The 16,160-nt window shown below is 38.1% G+C and overlaps 1 protein-coding gene across 4 annotated transcripts in view; it reads left to right on the top strand.

Annotated features, from left to right (window-relative positions):
* Positions 1-2,747: 2,747 nt before the first annotated feature.
* The window catches only part of LOC577068 (prominin-1-A), a 78,318-nt gene continuing 64,905 nt past the window's right edge, over positions 2,748-16,160 (top strand). The window contains exons 1-2 of one of the 4 annotated variants that reach the window (XM_011664341.2): positions 2,748-2,932; positions 3,666-4,014. In XM_011664341.2, coding sequence (XP_011662643.1) covers positions 3,765-4,014 — 250 coding nt within the window. In that variant the 5' untranslated portion in view covers positions 2,748-2,932; positions 3,666-3,764. Of the gene's footprint in view, positions 2,985-3,665; positions 4,015-16,160 lie in introns of all 4 variants that reach the window. The other 3 variants (XM_011664340.2, XM_011664343.2, XM_030985657.1) reach the window with 3 other exon arrangements.

The raw sequence follows: 16,160 nt of genomic DNA, 5'->3' as shown, positions 1-16,160 counted from the left end.
AATTACATAGTTTAGATAGACAGAGATCATACACTCCTTCTAGAGATGAAAAGAGATCATTTCATGAGATGTTAATCAACATCTCATGAAATGATCCGCAATTATATAGTTTGGATATACAGAGATCATACATTCCTTTTAGAGATAAAAAGAGATTATTTCATGAGATGTTAAGGACGACAAAAATGGCCTTGCCATTTGTCCCGTTCTTAACATCTCATGAAATGATCTGCAATTACATAGTTTAGATAGACAGAGATCATACACTCCTTCTAGAGATGAAAAGAGATTATTTCATGAGACGTTAAGGACGCAACAAATGGCAAGGGTCCTTCCTTGCCATTAATTTTGTCCCGTTCTTAACATCTCATGAAATGATCCGCAATTATATAGTTTGGATAGATAGAGATCATACACTCCTTTTAGAGATAAAAAGAGATCATTTCATTAGATGTTAAGGACGACAAAAATGGCAAGGGTCCCCCCTTGCCATTTGTCCCGTTCTTAACATCTCATGAAATGATCTGCAATTACATAGTTTGGATAGACAGAGATCATACACTCCTTCTAGAGATGAAAAGAGAACATTTCATGAGATGTTAACGACGACACAAATGGCAAGGATCCTCCCTTGCCTTTTGTCCCGTACTTGAAATCTCACAATTGGCAAGGGTCCCCTCTTGCCATTTGTCCCGTTCTTATAAGGCCCGGTCCCACTGCACTTACGGATGCAAAGAGGATGTAAAACGTAAAAAAATCTTGCCATCCGTTGGAAAACGCTATGCATCCGTTGTGTACTCATTGCATACGTGTTTCATACGCTCTATCCATCGAGCATCCGTCCACTGTGATTTCATCCGCGCAAAAAGTTTTGAGCTGCACAAAACTTTTAGAACGGATGAACTTCCGCCGTGTACGATGTGAATCCGCGACAAATACGAGCAACAAACGTTCTATGTCCGTTATCATCCGTTAAACGTCCGCTGTATCCTCTCTGCATCCTCTGGGTATCCTCGCAACTCACATCCGCTGTAGCCTCTTGTCGATGCCCTCGCGCTGTTGGAGTCTCTAAATTCTGACGAGCGAAGCGAGTCAGAGAAACCGAGGCGCTTGCGCGGAGGGCCTCTTGACAAGTGATCTGAATTTCTTATGTTTTACTTTGTTTGGCGAATATTCCGACCCAGCAGAGTTCGGTGAAAGTCATCCAATCAGAGAGAGCTACTATGACGTAATATCTACCGCTCTGTGCGAATTCCCTCCGTGAGAGCGAGACTGGCCGCCTAGTTGTAGTCTGCAAGCACAAACCCTGGTCAGTCGTAAAAGAGAGTGTGCACTATAAGACTACCATATGCCACGTACTATAGCTGCTCCTGACCTATATTGGTACAACCAGTAGGTACCAGTAGATAGCTGGGCTAGGTTTCTCTCAAGGCAAAATGATTTTTTGATAAAGTATCAAATTAGGGTCTGTGCTTGCAGACTAGCCTAGTTGGGCAATCCCAAACACACACGTACACACACACAATCGCTGCGGTCTAGACATGCATAATTCAGTAGGAAATCGGGTCTCATGAATATATAATTCAGATCACTTGTCAAGAGGCCCTCAGCGCAAGCGCCTCGGTTTCTCTGACTCGCTTCGCTCGTCAGAATTTAGAGACTCCAACAGCGCGAGGGCATCGACAAGAGGCTACATCCGCTGCAGCTGAAAACGGAAAGAGGGAGGAAAGATAAGGTACATGGAACGTCTATACATCGTTAGTAGCACGGAAATAGAAAGGATGTAAGCGTATGCATCTCGTATATAAAGTATTCAAAGCTTTCATCCACTTGACCACTTCCATCCGATTTCATCCGCTAGGCTTCCGATGAACATCCGTTTAACATCCCTGCTACATACTACCTGCACGTCCGTTATTTTCCGTTCTGTTTTCGCAAATGTTCGCAAATTTTGTCCATTTCTGGAGCGGATGAAAACGGATGGAGCCACCCCCGAAATTTTGCTCGTCCGCTGTGTCCTTTATGCATACGTTTTGTGTCCATCGGCCTGTGGGACCGGGCCATAAACATCTCATGAAATGATCCCCAATTATATAGTTTGGATAGATAGAGATCATAGGAGCCTATAAGCAACATCTGGGCCAAATTTGGTGCTTTTAGAAGGATCTGCACCAAACAACCCCTATATAGCCCTAGCGGCCCCCCACTCAGAGTTATTTAGGGAAAATGCTCTATGTACCCCCCTAAATTCGGAATAATTTCTCAGGAGTCCAAAGAGATGAGAAGAAAAAAAAAAGAAAAAACACTCCTTTTTAAAGAAATCTCCGGTTGAAAAGTCAAATACACCCCTTTTTTTTTACAATTCTCGGGCCGGACTTTGTCGCACGAAAAGTACCCCTTTACCGGACATTTTTAGCAACACGCATGCGGTCATTCCGCGACCTCTGAGTGGGGGGGGGGGGGGGGGATTTTTACAAAAGAGGAATAAGGATGGTGGTATTCTATGGACGCATATTTCGAGTTGGAAAACGTGAGAACAGCCCGAGAGAAAAAGGAAGAACATTGTTTTGTTTTTTTACATACTAGAAAAACCTTGAGTATAATGTAAAGACAGGATATATATTCGTGAATGTACGGTCTGTTGAGGACAATCTGGTCAAGCGGAGCAAATAATACCTCAGATCATGAAAAGATAAAGATTAATAATAAGCCAAGGAAGTAAGAGTTTATATACTTATAGCGCGCGAAACTCTTTGACAGAAGATAGCGCGGCTGTAACATACCGATGCTTACGCGTACGGAACAGCGCTCCCATGCAGTGCCCGAAAATCTCCGCTCCGCATATGTACTGGAAAGTCTAACGACAAAAACCGCGGCCTGTCAGAGGGAAGGGTCCATAACACTTGACGCTGTACCTGTAACTTGGAGGGTTGTAAGTAAATTTGTGAAACGTTTAAGTGATAGCAAGGAAGATCTAAACTCGAGTAAGTACATGTATTGTTGTTTATACTATACAAAAGACTTTTCACTTGTAACTTGGAGTAATCCTGATGCAAGCCTGTGAAGTTGGTCAATTCGTTGGAGTAGACTCCACCTTGACTTGGTGATCGTACACGTTCCCCGAGTTTCTTTTGAGAGGTGTGGACGTGTGCATGCTACTGTTACTGTAGATTTGTGCTTTGGGGTCGGGCTGTGATTTGAGTTGTTTTGAAAACTTTGAATTACTTCCATGCAGTAGTGCTTTTTCTTGTCAAAACCGGAGAGGTTGAATGACATAAAGTTTACTGAATATGTTAAAGATCAATAGGCCTTTATGACGTTGTTTTGTTGATCGACAGCTGATATTAGATGATGTGACTAAATACATGGGTTTATATTATTATACATTGTAACTTTTAACTTTCATTGTTAGTATTTGTCACTACCTGCAGTTCATGATCACATTTTTTCGGCATCAAAGCTCAGAATATAGATATGCATAGGAATTTTGTATGTGTGTTCCGGTCAATAAATACTCATATTGTAAATTGTTGTACTGCATTGAATGTGTTCAGATCATATGATCTAATTATCCGAATTAACTATCTAACTTGTACTGAATTTAAAATGAATGATAAGTGGAGTTTTTATGATGTAATATTTTTGTACTTCATTTTTCAAATTAGAAAGCAGAGGCAAAAAGAGGCAATACATCATCCATTATCATCAGAGGTTTTCAATAAACCATCAAGAAAAATTCTTTGGTTGATTTGGAATCCCTCAAAATGGCTGTACCAGGGACTTGTATCAATCGATTGAGGTTACATGAATTGGTGATAGTTTGTACAGTGCTTCTTGGAACAGTAGGATTAGCTCAAGGATTTAGGGAGAGCAATGGGCGTATCGAATGGGATGCATTCCCACCGGAACCCGACTACCAATCAGGACTCCTTCAGATGCCTCATACCCTGAGAGATATTAATAGAGTGGCTGTGGCATTCATTCATGCTCTACCACCTAAAGAGCTACCATGGGGTAAGTTTGCTTTCATGGTTATTGGTTAATCAGTCCAGGAATGATTTTCCAAAGGGCAACATTGAAAAGAATTTCTTTTACAAAATCAGCAAAATGTTAATAAGCTTTTTTTCGTAGCACTGCATTATTTGAAAAAACAAACAAATGTAATATATGTAAATAAATAAATATTTTGAAGAGATAGATGAAAAATAGCATTATGCGTATATCAATTTTCGTGTGAAAAGGGGGATCTTATTTGTAATTTGACTGAATTTGCTAGTTTGAAGATTTTATATATATTTACTTAGAATTATTCTTTTTCACAATTCCTTATTCTGTACTGCAACAAAACTTAGCTCTTTCAGCGTCATGTTGTGTCTGATTTTAGCTTTCTAAATCAGAAGATAAGGTTAGAAAACACTAAAAGCTTTTTTCCCCCAATAATGAGATAGTAGGATTTCTACCTCTGCATTATATTGTCCTATGTTGAGAGGTAAAGGTTAAAAGTGGAGGGTTTTAAGTAGGTTAGTCTTAAAGGGCAAGTCCTCTCCAAAAATAACTTACTTACAATAGAAGCAGATAAATCAGAAAAAACAATCAGAAAAGGTTTGAGCAAAATTGATACGCTCCATTGCGTAGTACCAGACTATTTTTCGTTTCTGTTCTCATTCATTTGCTTGGCACCGCAATTGCGGGGTTAGCAGGAGTTAGCACCACAATTGCGGGGTTAGCCCTGCTATTTTGCAGGGTTAGTTAACCCCGTACTATAGGTGGGGTTAGCCAACTTTAGCCCACTTTGGTAAAAGCCATTCTGAACAGAAAGTGGAATAGGCTTAACCCCGTACTATAGGTGGGGCTAAGACCCCCCTTAACCCCACCAAAAGTACGGGGTTAAGCAAAATGTTGCCAATGTGAAAACAGTATTAAACTACCCAATTGCATTTATTCTCTTCTTTAACTTAAGAAAATAACATCAAAACTAGGCCTAAGGATTTAAATATCTTTCATCATTTCACCATGCATTTTCTGAATGGCTTTGAATAAATGACTTTGATTGTAAATGCCATGATTGTTCCACACAATGATGCATCATGAAAAATAATATGCAATGTATGAAGGAATAAACACCCCCCCCCCCCCCAAAAAAAAAAAAAAAAAAGAAAAAAAAGAAGTCATCTGACACATCACTTTTTGGTATAGTAGTTTGGGTGTGTGTGATAATGTAATGGTTCTTTTTGGTATTTTAATGGTTTTTTACAGGTTACTTTTTTTTTTGTGTAACTGATAATATGTTTATAAAATCAAAATAATTTAGAATTGACAAAAAAATGAAGCTCACTTGAAAAAAAATATCCACTTAACAGGAAGTCCAACCTCATATAAAGTAGGTTTCAATAAAAGCAGAAAATGAGAGAAACAAATTGGTGAATGTTTGAGCAATATCTGATGAAAAAATAGAAAAGTTATGAATTTTTATGCCTCCGTTACGAAGTAGCCGGAGGCATTATGTTTTCGGGTTGTCCGTCCGTCCGTACGTCCGTCCGTACGTCCGTACGTCCCGTTCTCGTGATCGCGTTATCTGAAGAACCGATTGCTGGATTCCTGCCAAACTTTGGTCATGTATGTATCTTGCAGAGCCGATGAACTGATTAGATTTTGGGGTCACGAGGTCAAAGGTCAAAGGTCACAGGGCTCATTATGTATGCAAAAACAGCTCGTGATCGCGTTATCTGAAGAACCGATCGATGGATCCCTGCCAAACTTTAGTCATGTATTTATTTTGCAGAGCCGATGAACTGATTAGATTTTGGGGTCACGAGGTCAAAGGTCAAAGGTCACAGGGCTCATTATGTAAGCATAAACGGCTCGTGATCGCGTTATCTGAAGAACAGATTGATGGATTCCTGCCAAACTTTGGTCATGTATTTATCTTGCAGAGCCAAAGAACTGATTAGAGTTTGGGGTCACGAGGTCAAAGGTCAAAGGTCACAGGGCTCATTATATATGCAAAAACAGCTCGTGATCACGTTATCTCAAGAACAGATTGATGGATTCCTGCCAAACTTTGGTCATGTATGTTACTTGCAGAGCCGATGAACTGATTAGATTTTGGGGTCATGAGGTCAAAGGTCACGTGGCTCATTATGTATGCAAAAATGGCTTGTGATCGCATTATCATTAGAACAGATTGATGGATTCCTGCCAAACTTAGATCATGTATGTATCTTGCAGAGCCAATGAACCGAGTAGATTCTTGGGTCATGAGGTCAAAGGTCATGGCTCATTATGTATGCAAAAATAGCTTGTAATTACGATATTTGGAGAACCTGTTAATGGATTACAAATGAACTTGAATTTGAAAAATTTCTTCTGTTTTGGTTGGTAAAATTGCTCTATGACGGAGGCATCATTTTCGACTGCGCGCAGTCGAATTCCATCTAGTTGAAGTTGTCATCATTGAAACACAAACTGTTACCAACACTGTGCTGATCTTTGAATGAAGATGTAGATTTTGGTGGTGCTGCTTCCAGTGTTCCGTCTTTTATAGGGTCAACTTAGGTCATATTTTGAAAGATGTCTTGTGTGCACTCTCTAGTGTGTGGTCTAACTGCATCATTCCTCAACAGTTTTCTTTCAAATTTTGTATAGAGGTGTATCTTGGTATAATCTACACGCCTATAACTTTTGGGGATGCTGCCCCCAGTGTTCCGTCTCCTATAGGGTACAAGGTTAAATTTTTGTGGATGGTTTGTGTGCACTATAGGGTATAGGCCACATTTCTCAAGGGATTTTGTTCCAATTTTGAACGAAGGTGTATCTTGGTATAATCTACAAGCCTATAGATTTTGGTGATGCTGCCTCCAGTGTTCCATCTTTAATAGGGTCAAAGGTCACATTTTGATAGATGTCTTGTGTGCACACTCTAGTGTGCGGTTTAAGTACATCATTTCTTTACAGATTTCTTTAAAATTGAGTATGGAAGTGTATGTTGGTAAAATCTATGCACCTATAGTTTTTGGTCATGCTGCCACCAGTGTTGTTTGTATTATAGGGTCAAAAGTTTATATTTTGGTGGGTGTCTAGTGTGCGCTCTGCAGGTCATATTTCATGACGGATTTCTTTCAAATTTTGAATGGAAATGTATCTTGGTACAATCTACACATCTTCACTTTTTGGCGATGCTGCCCTCGTTGTTCCGTCTTTTATATGGTCAAAGGTCATATGTCTTTTATGCACTCTAACTGCCACCTTTCTTGACGGATTTCTTTCAAATGTTGTATGGAGGTGTGTCTTGGTACGATCTACACATCTTTAGTGTTTGGTGATGCTGCCACATGTGTTCCATCTGTTATAGGGTCAAAGGTCATATTTTGGTTTCATATCTTGACAAAAGGCTGAGCCACTAGTGGCGATCTTTATGTCATCCTTTTGTTTTAGGAAGGAGAGAGGGGATCTTTTTCCCTCCTTCGAACATAAGGATGACACAAAATCACTGCCACTGCTGGGGGATACATTCGCATTGCGCGGCAATACAGATTGCGATATTTCTACTTTTTAATCATTTTTTGCCTAAATTTTCACTGAACTGTTTCTCTCATTTTCTGCTTGTATTAAAGTGACTCGGTATCATTGCCTCAGATTCTGAAGCAAAATCCTGGATTTAGCTCATGCTGCAATCATCCTTCCTATAATTTGGCTAATTTTGTGTGTGTCTGTCTGTATGTCCTTCCGTTTGTTTGACGGCAATTTTCTCCGTGACCGGCCGCCGAATCACCTTGGAATTTTGTCCATTCACAGTTTTAAAACCTCCAGATTGCCATGGAGAGGTTTATTTTAACAAATTTTGTCTATTTTGGGGTTCTAAATTTAAAATATGTAAGTATCCATTCGCTGATCCAACAGGGAGTAGGAATGCCTTGTAGGCACAGGGGTGCAATGAGGATCAGCGCACACGCAGGGATTCGATCGTCACATGCAATGCATGCAACGTGCTCCATAAACATTAACTGCGGGTCGGCACGTCACGTGAGCGTACAGCTCTTATCGAATCTCTGCATGGAGATTAGGCATGGCAATCACACAAGTGTATAGGACTATGTGCAATAGTTGTCCGTGCTTATCTGAGAGGAATTAAATTACATGATTATATGCTTGGCAAACGAACCAACCAGTTCAAAGATTTTGCCGGGGATTTCTTGTTACTAATTATTTTTGAATTTGTGTATAATTGTGTGTCATGAGGGTCGTAGGCAAATTAACCGACATGGTTCAAAATGGTTTTAAAATCTCACTTAATCGAAATAGATTATTTGCCTGTTTATACCTATAGGCCTACAGGTTGTGTATCTGGACACTTGATTTTAACGGCTTTAGGTACAAATAAATATGTTGATTATAAGGAGTGATTTTTGAACGATTTTCTTTTGAACCTTAAAAGGTAAACGGGATGTGCCGCTCTAAGTAATGGGTGACTTTTTCATCAAAAATCCCTAAACATGGGGTATGGTTCATGGGCCGAAAAATCCCTTTCCATGGGATATGATGTTGTAATTTCACTCTTTAGACTTGATGCCAATTTTGTCGCTAAGATACACATATTTTGTGTGGATGAAACCCCCCCTCGATAATAGGTACCCTTTTCCGCCAAAATGACCCTTAAAATTGGATACAGGTTTGGCGGCTTCAACGCCCAGCTCCGTCGGAACCAAATCTGCCAAGTGCCCCCCCCCCCCCCAGCAATTGGTTAAAGCTTAATTTTAATTGCTCATTTATCCATTTGATCATTCCCGGATCATTTATTTGATGAAAGGTCAGTCAATACAGGTAAAATTTAAAAAAGACATTAGGATTGTGATTTTGTTTCATCCAACCCCCACCCGGCATACCCCATCATTATCATAGGCCTACACCGATGGGGAATTCTGCTAGTAATTACAAATCCTTAGGTCAGGCAAGAATTCTGTGACTTTTACAAGCCGAATGCCTGTCTGATTATCAAGATATTTATGATTGGAAATCAAAATTTCTTTTTTCTTTTCTTTTTTCCTAACAATTTTTTTTAACACTACAGTCTATTGGGGAAAATGAGTACGGTATGTTAAAACCGGTCACTCAAAGGATTTTACTTTTTTGGGGCGTTTCATGATTAGCCCCACCTATAGTCCAGGGGTTAAGCCTATTCCACTTTCTGTTCAGACTCGTATTTACCAAAGTGAGCTAGCCCCACCTATAGTACAGGGTTAGCTGGCCCTGCAAAATAGCAGGGCTAACCCCACAATTGTGGTGCTACTCCTGCTAACTCTGGAATTGCGTTGCCAAGCAAGTGAATGAGAACAGATACAAAAAATAGTCCGCTACTACACAATGGAGCGTATCGCAGCTGGCCAGATGCGAAGTAATGAGCCCACTGTCCAATCAGAGACGACGTATTCATGAATATGCATTTCCCGTAAAGCACTACCGGTGCAAAAGATCATGTGAAGCGCGCTATTATTGTGCTTATTGTGCAATGTTATAAAGTCCCCCCCCCCCTGCTAGTGTGCAGCTGCAGAAAATGCCCTAATGAATATATACGATATAGAGCTAGTCCGGGGCTAACAAATTGCAGTGAGAACAGCATGAATTTTCTTATTCCGGAATAGGCGCTAGTACGCGACTAAAAACCGTGTGTGCGAAAAGCCAAAAAAGTTAGTCAGGGGTTAAGGATAGTACGGAGCTAAGCAAAGTACGGGGTTAAGCAAAACCAGTGTGAAAAGAGTATAAGTGTTCCGTAGTCTGGATATGAATAGATTAGACACGATGATGCCTGCCTTAAATTTAACCACAAAGTATGACACACTTTGCTGTTGCCATGATTACAATTTTGTGCTGTGTTAAAGGGAAATTCAACCCAGTTAACTTTTTTAACCAATATATTCAAAGATGATATTAAAAATGATGGTATTAAAAAAAGACAATTCTGTCATGTAGTTTAATTAATGAACCTTAAATTTATTATTATTTATTACATTATTATCTATCTGTACAAATTTATCCTTCTGTGTATTTGTGTGTACTACCTTAAAGTGACTCGGTAATATTGTTGAAGGTTGATGAAAAAACTGCACAATTTTTGTATGAAATGTTACTTGTTACATGTATATTCCTTCTCTATTCTTACCTCTAAGATGCAAAAATTCCTGAAAAAATTCTCAAACCACAAAGATATTTATGGTTGTCTTTGAAGGCATCAATGTGCGACACCCTAGTTCCTACCTCTAACATTAAATTCTCACAACCATTTTTGAATTTTCCCAACCATTTTTCCATGCTAATATTACATGAGACAGGCCTTTAAAAGTCTTTTAACACTTAAATGTCTGGAATAGTATAGAACCAATTCATTGCTTTGTGACAATTTCCATTCACCTAAAATGTAATTGAATTATAATAATATAGTTGCGAGAATTAAAGGGATAGTTGAGTTCTGTTGCAGAGGGCGCAACACAAAATAATTTTGTTGTGAGATAATGAAATCCTGAGTGTCAAATTTGAAAGAACATACAATTTAAATGACAGAATCATCTTTGTTTGATCAAAATCGGGTGAGAAACTGCTGAAATATCCATAAATATAACGATTTCTAATACTTGTGTACCACTACAAATATCCGATAATTTGAACCATCCGTTGAAAAAAGGAAATACCGGTAGCGTCTTTTACGTTGTTTGTTTGTTTGTTTTATTTATTCACCATGTAAAATAAGTGTTTACAGATAATAAATACAGTGGGTTACATTGAGATATAATACATAGTAGGAACAATTCATAAACAAAAAATCTTTGAAGCGCAACGTCCCTAAGTAACATAGTTGATAATTATCAGGTATAGATAGAACATGGCTTAAAATAAGACATTCTGTCGTTACAAAAATAAAATAAAATACAAAAATCATGCCCCTTAACGTATTTGAATAACACGCAAAAACAGGAAAATACATATTACCTCTTCTTGACATAACTAGCACTATACAACATGTACCTCAAAAGTTAACAAGCATATTTTAAGAGAAATGATTCCAACCAATGACGATGTTGGCTTTTTGTTGGCTTTGTCCTATTGGTTATATTACACACAACCAGGCGGCCCATGCGTTGTTGTTATTAATGAATTAATTAATTAACGGTCACCATATTTTTTTAAAAGTAGAGCTGAATTGGTATGATTGTATTGGCTAAATTTCACACATTTTGAGGTCCAAAATTACCTTCATAGCCATTTTAGGTTCTAAAAGGGCACTAGAAATGTCATAGATGAGAATAAGAGCAATAACCATGCACTATGAAGGCATTTGCAGTCTGCAAACAGAACTCAACTATCAGATCAGTTTTCCCAATTTGTATCATTGATAATGTTCTGTCTTCACTCAAACTTTCAGATTATCTTTAATTGTACATCTAGCATTGAAGTCACTACCTTAGCACCATTTTCTCTCATCTGAACAATGTTACCAAGTCTCTTTAAATTATGAGTATCTGAGGTTGACAGAAATGTCAAGAATTTCATTCCAACGAGCCCACACTGTGAAATATTATCAAAATTGTTGAACCTTTGTTTAGCCCTCCTGCTGCATGCAGCATTAGATTTAATAATCCTCCCTCCAAACTTGACTATTTGGACTATTAAACTATATAAGCTACATGTACATGTAGCTGCACCTATGAAAGAATGGTGCAATATACTGTAGACCTAGTTCAATATTATATGAAGAACAGCACGAGGTTTAGCATTGATAGATTTTCATTTTCTTTTACATATTAAGACCCTTTAAAGCTGGTGTATGGCAGACATTAAAAGGTTTCCATAACAAAAATTCATGCTCATGGGAATAGGGAGAAAAACTTTAATTCAAAGTCAATCTCTTATTTGTTCAAAGTTTCATTACATTTGAATACATCTTGAAGCTGGTGTTAATTATGATTTGCTATCTTGTCGTTTACTTTTATTCATCCCTTTTTCTAGTTATCTTCCCTTCCTCCACCCTGGTTCGCTATATGTCCTTGCTCTGCCCTTACTCTGCCCACCAGCCACTTTTCCTCTGCCACACCCTTTCTCCCCTGGCTCCCATTTCTCTCTCTATATCAATTTTTTTTCTGTCTCTATATATCTCTCTCATTTTTTCTCTGTCTCTGTTTGTCTGTCTCTCTCTCTATCTCTATCTCTCTCTCTCTCTATCTCCTCTACTTTTCCCCTCTCTCTCTCACTCTGCCTTTCTATCCATCTTTTTCAAATTATATCTGTACCCTCTATCATCTCCTCTCTCTCTCAACACAGCCACATCCACATCCTACCCTATCCATGAAATATTTAGATCTCATTATATTTCTTGCTGGCTCTTCTCTCTCTTTTCATCTGTCTGATTTAATTTTACTCTTCCTCTACCTGTCCATTTGTGTCATTTATGTGTCTCTTTTATTGTTTCCTGTTTTCCTTTTCCCACTCTTTACACTTTCATTTTTCACGCCATATAATTTCTTTAATTATTCATTAAAATTTTATTTGAAAGTCAAGATAAATACTATCGGATGAGTTAAGATGTACAAGTACGTGTATGTCCAGTGTTCTTCATAAATTCTCAAAAGTCCCCAATACATTAGACGGGAGAAAGGGCAAGGCTCATTTTCATTTTCTTATTGTGACCTGATTAACTTTGCTTAATTACAAAACAGACTTACACCACATAATGATACTTTTGTAATGTTTTGTTAGTATAACATCCCAAAGGAGGAGAAATCAACTTCTCTTAGACAGTTCTGTCCTATCACTTTGCTGAATGTTGAGGTTAAGATCAGTTTCCGCCATCTAGCAAAGAGGACATATTTCTTTTATTTTTTATTCAAATTTTATATAAATGACAGGATAGGTTCCTTACAAACTTCTTTGAGGTAGAGAATGGGTTAATCAACATTTCTGTGCTGAAGGCAGGAATTCTAGGTTCCCTGGGTGCCTTAAACATACTTTGATGATGTGGCACACCATTCATGAATCCAAAAGATTGAAAAGGAATCTTGCTGTCGTGTGGCTTGATCTGGCCAATGCGTAAGGCTCTGGCTCCCGTGCACTCATTGAGTTTGCTATAGAATTCCTATGGATTCCGCCTAAAGTGACAAGATTTGTACACCTTGAATATTACTGATTATTTTTAAAATCATCTTTCAACAGTAAATTAATATACATCTTATGAAAGAGTGTTTTATCCCAAATCATTTGGTATCATTTTTGTGTGGTATGTGTTCACGCTTGGATGAACAGGAGGCATTGTTTGCGAGAGTGCAAAAATCGACTTGCGCCCAAAGTAATGCCCACAGTATGTATAATGTTGGGATTAGCGGAGTGAGGGAATGAATTGAATGTATCAAATGAAATGCATTGCATATGCTTTTTGCAGAAGCAAAGTCACACACACACACACGCACAAATGTTTGTTGGTATTCGATACTCAATATTTGATATGTGTCGCATGATTAATTTTGTAAGGAATGTTATTTCGATCTGCAAAGACCGAATTAAATCCCAAATCCCAATTGTTTTATTCAAACATCACATAAGCAACTTTGGCGCAAGTCGATTTTTGCCCTCTCGCAAACAATGCCTCCTGTTCATCCAAACGTGAACACATACCGCACAAAAATGATACCAAATGATTTGGGATAAAACACTCTTTCATAGGATGTATAATAATTTACTGTTCATAGATGATTTTTGAAATAATATTTTTGACTCTCACTGTAGTATCAGGACTTTCAGATGAGGTTTTCCATCCAGCAGTTCAGAACTAGTAGGCAGAGTCTTGAAGTTGGTTTCCCAATGAGTTGTGCCATCTCAACTATCTTGTTTGAACTTGCCATGGATGTGATATTGAGGTCTGCAGAGATAGCAGGGCCTGGAGTTACTCTCCAATGCTGAGGAGTTGCCACCAATTCGTGCCTTCATGGATGATCTTACCAATCTTGGTTCAAATACAAAGGCTGTGGTTAAGATTTTGGCTAGGCTTGAGGAGTATCGATGGACTGGGAAAGAATGAAGTTCAAGACAAAGAAGTCGAGCATTGTTCTTAGGTAAGGGAAGCTCAGTGACTTTCATTTCCTTTTGTGATGAAATCCCATCCATTCAGGAATAGTTCGTTATAGCTTGAATAGGGCAGTGGTACACAGAAGAATTGAAAGACATATAGAAATCACGAGACTGACAAGCAGATTGTCAAAGGCCTTATGGCCAAGTTGCTTATGGCTGTTGATATAAGTGTGGTTCTGAGTGGGTTTAGACCAAGAATGTCAAAAAGTGGAGAGCGACTGACATTTAAACAACCTTTCGTTCCAATTTTATTTTGCTCTAGGGGGAGGTGGTGCATTGCATTGCTTTGCTATCCCACCACCAAGAGGGAGTCTTGTTCATAACAGGCTGAAAATCTTGGCGACTGGTAGAAGAACAAGATCCCTCAGGTGGTGCATGAGACAAATACAATCATAACTAGTCTCTTGTTTTCTTTAACTAGGAAGGAATGTTACATAATTTAGAGTAATTCATGGTTATTGTTTTGATATTATTTCTGAAGATTTTCAGGGTAGACTTTAGGATTATCGTGGTTTACGATCCAAGATGTTTTCAGAAGAAATAGAAATGATAGAGTACAAGATAGCTTAAATTACATAACATATATATGTAACCAGCACTCTCTTCCGAAACCATTAGATAAAATAACATTCTTACTTACACCAATAAAGAATATGAAACGATGTATTGTTTTTCATGCAAGATCATACTTCTCTTAAACCATTCCCTCATGTATCCCATATCATCTATTTGGAGCCAAAAGGGCATTAACTTGTATACTTTAAACAGAGTTAATTCCCTTCGTGCTCTGAACAGGCAATATTATCTCATCTATGTGCGGCAAAGATCGACCATGATAAACACACACTTGTCACCAAACAGACAGGAAAAAGCGCATTAAAGTATTAGTCATTATGGAGTATACTATTACTCAGACGAGTGTTTATCTTTGAGTAGGTGGATTACTGATTGTCTTGCTAAGTAACCTGAAACTTGTGCACCAATCCTACGTTTAATTGTGGATTAACTTCAGAAATAGCTTAATGACTTTTTATAGTTAAGAAGTAATTCTTGTGAAAAACCTCCTTCATTTTTTCCTGAAATCCACCATATGATTGAAGTATTTGTCATGGCTCTTTGTTCCTATCGTACAAAAGACTTTCTGTGAAAAGGAAAGTTCTGTAATTTCCAACATTTATTCTGTTATTGGATTATTTCTTTCAAGTTTAGATTGGGCACTGGACCATCGAAATATTAAAAAAGGTATCATTTTTTTCCAAATTCAATGGCAGAACAGGTAGGTTGTTTATGACATTTCATATAAAAAGTTGTTTAAAAACTTTAATGTTCAGGTTTAACCATCAAATCAGTTGAATATTTTAGTGAAGATGTGTCTAAATTGATAGAGTATGTGTTTTTTCAGCCTGTTTGAATGATTCTCAAAATTGTGGTTTACGTTCAACATTATTTTTTGCTATTTCTTGTAGATATTTTATTTTATTTCATCAATCTCAAACTCTCAAGTAATTGAGCTTACACAGAGAAAATCATAAAATTTGCCATGTTAGTTTGAGTTCACAAGTTCAAGTCCATTTCGAATAGCATGCATTATTGTGGAAATGATATTAGTCATCAATGGGTTAAGTTTATGAGAAGAGGTGTAAAATGTCACCGGTGTGCTTGGGTTTAAAAGCTTGAAGTCTGGACAACAGGATAAAACATAACCAATGGTTCAAATTAGTGCTGTAGTCAAACGTTTAACCGTCCGGTATCCGACCGCCCATGGCGGATTCCGTTTTCAATTGGACGGTTTCGTTTTCCCATTTTTTTTTTATTTATTTTTTTTTATTTTTTTAAAATTTCGATTTATGCCCCTCCACCTGGCACTATGCCTGGCAATGTCTCCCAGCTCAGTAATCTGTGTGTTGACTCACCACTCCGAAACTAGAACAACACTCCAATTTGTCTGTCATCTTGGTTTGAAAGTAATCTTTGTAATAGTTTAGTTTATAATAATAATTCGTCCAACTTTTACACACGGCTCTAAGGTTCTATCCTAGGTCCTCTACTGT

The sequence above is a fragment of the Strongylocentrotus purpuratus genome, unplaced genomic scaffold (assembly GCF_000002235.5).
Source record: "Strongylocentrotus purpuratus isolate Spur 01 unplaced genomic scaffold, Spur_5.0 spur5_scaffold_15, whole genome shotgun sequence".
NCBI classification, from domain to species: domain Eukaryota; kingdom Metazoa; phylum Echinodermata; class Echinoidea; order Camarodonta; family Strongylocentrotidae; genus Strongylocentrotus; species Strongylocentrotus purpuratus.
Note: the sequence above shows the minus strand (reverse complement) of the source record. Positions and strands in the feature narration are given on the sequence as shown.